Here is a 9,248-nt window from a genome sequence, read left to right on the forward strand (position 1 = left end):
AGGAAGTGACATACATAGCAAAAGGAAATGGATATGGGATGGTGGTTTCCAGTTTAGGATAGCAGAGGAGGCAAAGAGGCTGGCGAACACAACGGTAAGAATGGAGGAAGTAGTACTTCTACCCAAGTATTTTGGAAGAAAGACTTCTAAGGTGAGGGTAGAAGGAATCCCACCTGATATAGAAGTGGCTTGGGTTGCAGCAGCTGTCCTCGTTGGTAGTGAGGAGGAGGTGGCTGTCCTCCAAGCCACAGAGACGGAGAAAGGAGGATATAAAGGAAAAACATTGGAAATCATCATACAAGCAGAGGCGAAGCAGCTGGAAAATTTGACGGAGACGGTGACATTGGGAGAAATAGTATTGACAGTATGGGTAGAGGGCAGAGTTTCGCGATGCTTTAAATGTGGCCAAAAAGGCCACATTAGAACTCACTGCTCTCTACAAAGGAAAATGACAGAAGCAGTGCTGGAGATAGAGGAGAAAAAGGAAGAAGTACAGATAGATTGAAGGAACAAGGAGGATGAATGGAGAGTGACAGAGAATAAAAGGAAAAAAAGAAAGAAGAGGAAGCACAGTCAGTGTGATGTGGGACCAACCAACTCCATCCGGTGAAAAAGGTTACGTGTACATGGAGGAGAGAGTGTTGTCACTCAGTAATGGGGAAAATGGTAAACGAAAGACTAGATCAAAGACTAAAGAGGACTCAGGACTCAGAGGTGGTGAGTAATGTTAGTGTGGGGTGAGTAACACACTTTTCATATTCTCTTTTCTCAGTTATCATTCATGTATCATTATTTTAATATTTTGATTTTAATGTTTTTCATGTTCATTTTCATGTGTCATTCATTGCATCATATTTTTATTTTAATTGTTATATGTCCCCACATGTGTTATAGTGTCCCCCTCTCTGTAATGCCTTTATGGCAATTTAAAAAAAACAAAGAAGCTTGCTTCCCAACCACATGGTTCCAGGTTCAGTCCGACTGTGTGGCACCTTGCGCAAGTGTCTTCTACTATAAGCCTTGGGCTGACCAAAGTTTTGTGAGATGGAAACTGAAAGAAGTCCATTGTATATATGTATGTGTATATCTGTATATATGTGTGTATTTGTGTGTGCATGTTTGTTCCCCCACCATCGTTTGACAACTGATGTTGGTGTGTTTACGTCCCTGTAACTTAGTGGTTCGGCAAGAGAAACCAATAAACAAAATAATAGTCTTAACAAAGAATAAGTCCTAGGGTTGATTTGTTCGACTAAAGGTGGTGCTCCAGCATGGCCACAGTCAAATGACTGAAACAAGTAAAAGAATATAACAAGCATTATTCACAAAGGAATTCATTAGAATATTCATTATCATCATCATCATCATCATCATCGTTTAACGTCCGCTTTCCATGCTAGCATGGGTTGGACGATTTGACTGAGGACTGGTGAAACCGGATGGCAACACCAGGCTCCAATCTATATCCACTAAAATCAGCTAATGAGTATATAAAATGCAAAAAACATTACACATGCTCTTTAAACAACAGCTATACTTTGTCTTGAGTAACTTTAAAAAAAAAGTCAGTTTACTAAGGCATGATGGCTGCATGGTAAGGAGTTTGCTTCCCAACCACAAGGTTTCAGGTTCAGTCCTAATGTATGGCACCTTGGGCAAGTGTCTTCTTCTAGAGCCTCAGGCCAACCAAAATCATACAACTGTTCCTTGGTTTACATGGTTCCACTTTGATGTGGTTCTGATTGCTTTATTTTATTTACTTTATGTATACAGAAATACCATTTTGTTCACCCCTCAGTTTATTTTCCTTTCCACTTCACTTTTTCAACGGATAGGCAACACACTAAAGCAATAATTAAGTTAGATTTATGTTTTTTTCCTGCTTCATTAAACATTACCGCATTTAAATAATAGAATTTCATATGTCAAACCAGAAACAGACTAAATTAAAAATGAAAATATAAGTTTAAGAGAGAAAGGGTTCAACAGAGACTGTTAAACAGTAACTTGTGAGTGTTTTTGTTTTTTTCTTTTATTAATATTATTAAAAACATACTCTCCTCAAGTTATACAGTTTTCATTTGCATAGGAACTTGCAGGATCAAGGGACAAGTGTATATAACTTACATAAATTATATATAGGATGATTTAATAATAAAGATGTAATGGGTTATGGTGATGCACTTAGGAAATGAAGTCAACCTATTGACTTGTCTTATGAGGAGCTTATATCTACCCCACACATTGTCTTTCGGAATTACATTGTTTTATTCGCTTTCAACAGCCTTTTCACTAACTTCCCATAGTCTTTTGGCTCCATCCTCATTTAATCCATTGCTATTAAGGTCTTCTTGGCTGCAATCTGAATAATAGTATCCGGATTCATTTTGTAATTTTTCAGACAGAATACAATATAAAGTTGTCTGTACTCCTTGTGCGGGAGTTTTGAAACATAGTCTGAAAATGCAATCGAAATATCTAAAAAATTGTGGCACTGAGTGTCGCATGATGTCTGTAAGAACAATTCCTGGATTAACACAATAAACATTAACCCCACTGCCTTCTAATCTCTTGGATAATTCACGACAAAACCAGACATTTGCCAGTTTGCTAGATCTGTAAGCTTCAGTGCGATTATAATTTATCTTGCAGTTAATGTCATCAAAGTCTATCCGAGCATCTTTGTACATGAAACTGGACAGTACTACAATTCTTGATGGAGCAGACTTTTTTAGCAAATCCAGAAGCAATGTTGTTAATAGAAAATGTCCCAAGTGGTTTACTCCAAAATGCATTTCAAATCCATCTTCTGTACATGATGAAGGACAGCGAAAAACTCCAGCATTATTGACTAGAATATCTAAATGTGGTTCCTCCTCGTTTATTCTTGCACAAAATTTACGGACAGACTTGAATGAAGACAGATCTAATTCCCGTACGACAACCTCGTTCTTACTGGAATCTTTTGTGGCATCACGTATTTCTTTTGCAGCTGCTTCAGCCTTTTCTAGATTTCTGCAAGCCATAATCACCCTGGCATTCCTTTTTGCACATTCTAAAGCTGTCTCTTTTCCAAGTCCTGTATTTGCTCCAGTAATAAGTACAGTTTTACCATCCAAATATTCAGAATATTGATGCATTTTGACACAATGGCACATCGGCTGTAAAATAAAAAGAAAACAAAAAGAAATTAGAAACATTCTGTTTGTAACATTGTCATAGGAAGCAGAAGAGTTTGAGAGATAGTCAACAATATCTTATCTCTGACGCAATAATGTGTCAAAGGTTAAGATAATTAAGTCACACCAACCTACTCCAGTTATGAAATCAAACAGATAAAAGGAGCCTCTATGCTAAGGATAGCACCTAAATCAGCCTCAAATTATATCCTGTTGTCTTGCAAGAAGGAAAGATGCATATTGGATAATGGGGTCCTAGATATATTATTCTTGAAAACAAGATGATGGCTATGAATAGAATGTGTTTAATGATAGGGACTAATACAGGGCCAAACAACAACGACAACTTCTGTAATACCTTAAATATCGTAAAGGTTTTCCCAATGGCCAGCTGTAGAATTATTTTATGTTGCGTAGATGAGTAACTGCCTTCTTGATTTTAATCTATCAATATTCTGTATGACCAGCTAGATCAACGGTTTCCAACCCCACCTTTTTTTTTTTAGTCTCTGGACTCCCTTGAAATCTTTAAACTTTCTGTGGGCCTCTAGACATTATTAGTAGAAAAACCATTTCGGTTTTAAAATGAATGGTTAGTAGCAGAAACAGGTCATTTAAAAAAGATTTTAAATCTTTAATTAAAGTACAATTTGTAATTATTTATCAAATAACAATGAAATTTTAAATAATTGTTTTAATTAGTTTTATTATCATAAAATTTATTTTTATGAATATTTAAAAATTAATAATTTGTAATGAAAATCTATTAACAAAAATGTACAATAAATAAATATTAAGAAAATTCTTTTAAGAAGGTAATCTGTTTTCTACCATTAATGTAATAACTCCACAAAAATATTAGTGTCTGTTATCTGCACATTTATTCTCCAGTATTCTATTTCAGAAAACAAAATATTATGCGAGTTCAATAAAATAACCGTTTGTAATCATACATTATTTTCCTCATATAATACACATAATAAATAACTTGTATTGACAGCCAGAAGATTAATAACTTCTAAAAAAAAAATTATTGCTTTTTTTAGTTCAAAAATAAAATCCTTTAGCAAAGTAAAAAAGAGAATAAATATATATAATTTTACTGTTTTATTGTATTTATTTAGGGGGAATTTTGTACCTAATGCAGTTTCACAAGTTTTCCACTCTCAAAGGTCGATGGTTTTTAGAGACAAATAAAAATCACCTTCTACTTACAATATCTAAATAACTGTGAGCTATTGATAGTAGGAAATACATTCAGTTAAAACTTTACTCAACTAGGTAAGAAAGTAGGAAAGGCCATTTTATTTCCTGCCAAAGTAATGGGAATTTCACAGCAATTTCACTACATGACCATAAGTTATTGAGCCCACAATTAGATTTAGCTTGTGTAGTCTGTTTACACTGCAACTCATTAAGGCTTTCTTGCAGTTTGATATCAACATCAGCTACATTTGTCTTAAATGATTTTACCACCCAGTTTGGAATGTTTATTTTCAGGTGATCTTTGAACCTAATTTATATATCATTGTGCAATTTCTTCAAGTGCTCAGTGTCCTCTTGCAGCCTCTTTCAATAGTGGCAAAGGTTGGAAAATACATCAACTCCTTATGCCCAATATCTATTCTGAAAAACCCATGCTGTAAAAAGCATCCAGTACACTCTGTAAAATGGTTGGCATTGCCAATGCCAAAGCAGACAACTAGAGCTTGGTGCAACTCTCCAGTTTGCCAGCTCCTGTCAAATTGTCCAATCCAAGTCAGTATGGAAAACAGACCCATGATGATGAACTTTTGCTGGTACAACTTTGTTTTTTCTTAGCTTATTATAATGTAGTGGGAAGCAATTGAATTATTAACAAAAATAAAAAATTGAAAATACAACTTATCAGTTTGCCGCTAACAATTCTTGTTTGCTGCTTACAAATTCTTGAGGTGAAGAATACTGATTCAGGAAGCTGGGTGGCCAACTTATTAAGTGGAAAAATAAAATCTGCAGAAATCCTAAAACTGTGTTCTGATATAAACCTGGGAACATCATATTTCGCTTCCAATCTTATATTTAATATCTATTGGTAAAACCACAAATATAACTACAATACTTAAAAAAAAAAGTAAGTAGAAACATAAAGGGGAGACCCTGCTACCCCTGTACTTCTACACAAGATATATAATCCAAAACAAGCATGAAAATACACAGGCATATTTTGAGACAGTCAAACTGAAAGTAAATCGTTTCAATCAGTCATAAAAACTCATCACTACAGAATAAAGCATTGTTAGGACGAATTTCCATGCTTTCATTCTTTGCAACATATTTACTTTATTGTGTAGTGAGTTCAGGGGATGACATGAGTTATCCCCCCCTCCTCACCAGCACCACTCTGTATCCAAGCGGTTGGGAGGGGGGGTTAGAAAAGTTCATAACCTGATAAACTTCCTTTTAGTAAACTTTCATTTGAAGTTTCATGAAAATGAAACAAAAAAATCAACAATAGCTGATAGTACAAAAGTTTGGCTGTAAGATACTTTAAAGAAAGTAGAAAAGGAGGAAAAAGAAGAAAAAAAGGGTAACTATTGTGGAAATGTCATGCTCAGAGAAAAATGGTAAATAAAATTTTAAACCTGTTATTTTCCCTGCTAAATGCTAGAATGAAAAAATATTGAAAAAAAAAAAAAATGCTAGATCTAGCATAAAATATGCTAAATTGGCAACCCTTTAATATCATTACGTATGAGTGTGTGTGTGTGTACTGCTTATACAAATATGTATGTGAATGCCGATATTTTTTAAAAAGTTGTTATATTTTTGTGTGGTACTGGTCGTGCAGCCCAGTTTGCACTAAGATAAATCTGGTACTGGAAAAAAATATAAGACAATCTCTGTTGTTCTCTCTTCCCTCTGTGCACTAAGCACATACTTGTTTTGCCTATACTGTCAAATAAAAAAGAAAGGCCAAGCCTTCAGCTTTTACATGCTATTTTTAGTCGGTTGAGCTGTTACGTAGAGCACTAACAGAGCTTTTTAGCAGCAAGGACGAACTGCAGGTGCAAATTGCATGTGCGCATCGGTTTTGAGAAAAACAATATTTTTTAATAATAGAAATCCATGGCTATGTAATTTATATAATAGTTTTCATCCTGCTTTTCATACTGGATTTAAAGATCATTTGGAACGGTCTCAGATTCGAATACAGGTCAAATTTTGTTAACCGGTGTGAGGTTGCTTCTATAATCTGATAGAAATGGGTTTTTAGGTATTAGGGGTGCGCTGATGTTCGTAAGCCTGAGGTGAGAAATCGTGAGGAAGGTAGATGCTGTAAGCAACAACGTGAGCTGAAAAGTTGGGGAATGTCATTCATGTGCATACCTTATCCCATTTCTATCAAAGCCAATGTTAAACATTGAGTCATTCACTGGCGCAATGGAGTCATGTTTTTCGTTTGCATCGTGCATTGTGTTTAACACTCAAGTTACATCACACACACACAAGCTTTGTACAAGCGATTTTTAACCAAGGCAACTAAATTCATCAGTCTAGGTGCACTTAGATTCCTAATGTATGTAATTAATATACAATGTTTTTTGATAAACTATTTCGGTGAAGTAACGAGATCATGTTAAGGATAAAGTTGATAAAGAATGAATTTATACTGTGTTGTTGTTTAGGCCTTAGATCATAGTCTGGCTGCAGCAGGTCTCACATGTTAAAGTAAACCAATTATCAAAATCATTTTAGTTGTCTCCATACATCCTGTTTTATTCTGAGTATATCTAGTCACATTATTCAAGCTACTAAACACGACTCTAACGATAAGAATTTTTTTTACAGACGCTTGGGATGAGAATTAAGTCTATATACCTTTGCTACTGGAAATAAGGTCGAGCAGCTTGTCGTGCTATTAGACCAGAAACGCTTGTCAACGACTGTCTTCTTTTATCCAAACAATACATGTATCCTTTTCCTTAGTGGCATGTCAGTTTTGGGAAACTTTTGAATTTTGAGATTATCTCCCTTTTTCAAGTGGAGCTTGCCATTTGGTAATTATGAGACATCTTCCAGAAGTGGAGATAATTTTACAACATGAATTCTTGATTTATATCAAGAATTTATGTCGTATTGTATTTGATATACTGTAATTGTTTATGTTGTTCAAAGACATGCCACTTGTCACCGAGTTATTTCTCTCAGCTCGTTTTTGTTTAAATTAAGTAAATAACAACGGTTTCGCTGTTAGTGACAATTATGATTCACTTACTTCCCCTCACAAACTGAAACTGACGTGCTACTATCTATACCTATTGTATAGCTGAGTTTGTGAGTGTGTGTGTGTGTTGCATCTATAGAAATCCACACCTTACAAGATAGCAATCTGGGAGTCGCACCAATGGATTCCTCATGGCCGAAAATGCCCGGAATCGGCCATTTATTATTTTTTTTATTGCTTCCTAAGACCTGAATTTTTGTATTAAAAATAATTTTAAGCCATAAATTCTAACAATTTTCAAATCGGAGCATTAGTTAAGTCCCCTTCTAGTAATAATATAAAACAAAACTTTTTGCGAGTAAGCAGCTAACTGATGCAAGTCAGCTGTAGAATCGTGCTATTTTGACAGTCCCATAATTACGACATTACCAATACAATATGGGTTATAAATAAAGAAGCGGGTTCATATTTAGAAAATAAGCTTGTGAGGCAGAACCGTTTTAACAGCATTATGGGTCTCCAGAGCAAAACCATGTAGTGGGATTCCCACATTCACAACCACAGCGTAGACTAGCAATGGGACCACTAAGCCACTGGGCGGAAGGTTCTCCAGACAATCGGCTAATATACTAATGCCTTAAAACTACTGAGAGGGCCTTTCCAGTATCTGAATCCGTATATTTATAACACACATTGTATAAATGATCTCTCCCCGCCTCTCTCTCTCTCTCTCTCTCTCACACACACACTAAGAGATTATATAAATGAGAAAGGAACAGGAAATTATGTTTTGAACTTCATTAGCTTACAGTTATTTCTGCCATAAGAAGCAATGCACTTATAGTTGAGTGTTTTGTGCCACTTCATAGCTTCCGTCGGAGACTATAAGACGATACACAAGTATAGCAGAAACAGGTCTAAGCTAATGATGTACATTACATAATTTCTTGTTCCCTTGTCATTTATATAATCTCTTTTACGCTCTGTACTCTACAAACGCATTTCTCTGAAGCATATGCATATCGAGTCCTAACACTGGGTTATTAATATCGCTATACCTAAGCGATATATATACATGTATAAAAAGAATTAAAAGTAACGTTATGAAATAAATATTTTCTTTAGCAAGCTCATTGGCTAATCTCAGCACTAGAGCCTGTTCTGACACTGTTATTCTATATATTGCTGGCGGGGAGGCGAATCGCTGCTATCTCTAGCGTCCACCATTGACGAGATCAAAGAAGGTCGAATCACGTGATCTGGTGGTCTCGGCACTGGAGACGGCTGGGAGTTATCTAACAATATAAACAAGAGTACATTCCGCACCAAAAGCCAATATGAGAGTTTCTCTCATGGAAACTGCTGTGGTATAGTTTGTTCTAAGAGAACATCCACGTTTAAGTGGGGATAAACATTACCTCTCAGTATTAATACTACCTTTGTCGCTAGAATATATATATATACATACATATATATATATATATATATAAATATGTGTGTATATATATATATATGTGTGTGTGTGTGTGTGTGTGTATATACCGTAAATCCTCGAGTATAATCCACCCCTGAGTATAATACGCACCCCTTCTCTAACTTGAGTCAAGGAGATCTATATAACGTCCTTGGTTTGTAAACGTGTTTACAGTAACGTCCTTTATTATTATTGTATATATAACAATGCAAACGTGTAACTTTTTTGTGCACTTTGTTTCCAGAAAATAAAGAAATAACAGTAATAACGTCAGTGAAAAATAAATATTAAGTAAATTGCCTTTACATATTTATCACTTAGAAAATTTTGCTTAGAAAATATTTTTCATTTTTAACCTCGTATATAGTACGCACTAGAAATTTTGGGA

General features: G+C 35.1%; 1 protein-coding gene and 1 long non-coding RNA gene across 6 annotated transcripts in view; one reads left to right on the forward strand and one right to left on the reverse strand.

Annotated features, from left to right (window-relative positions):
* Positions 1 to 1,995: 1,995 nt before the first annotated feature.
* LOC106881699 (retinol dehydrogenase 14-like) overlaps positions 1,996 to 9,248 on the reverse strand; it is a 20,533-nt gene continuing 13,280 nt past the window's right edge. For all 5 annotated transcript variants that reach the window (XM_052967027.1, XM_052967026.1, XM_052967025.1 and 2 more), the window contains one exon: positions 1,996 to 3,161. In XM_052967027.1, coding sequence (XP_052822987.1) covers positions 2,268 to 3,158 — 891 coding nt within the window. In that variant the 5' untranslated portion in view covers positions 3,159 to 3,161 and the 3' untranslated portion in view covers positions 1,996 to 2,267. The remainder of the gene's footprint in view (positions 3,162 to 9,248) is intronic.
* The window catches only part of LOC128247573 (uncharacterized), a 5,446-nt gene continuing 1,686 nt past the window's right edge, over positions 5,489 to 9,248 (forward strand). The window contains exons 1-2 of the long non-coding RNA XR_008263900.1: positions 5,489 to 5,785; positions 7,011 to 7,132. This is a non-coding gene — a long non-coding RNA (uncharacterized LOC128247573). The remainder of the gene's footprint in view (positions 5,786 to 7,010; positions 7,133 to 9,248) is intronic.

This window comes from Octopus bimaculoides, chromosome 4 (genome assembly GCF_001194135.2).
Source record: "Octopus bimaculoides isolate UCB-OBI-ISO-001 chromosome 4, ASM119413v2, whole genome shotgun sequence".
NCBI classification, from domain to species: domain Eukaryota; kingdom Metazoa; phylum Mollusca; class Cephalopoda; order Octopoda; family Octopodidae; genus Octopus; species Octopus bimaculoides.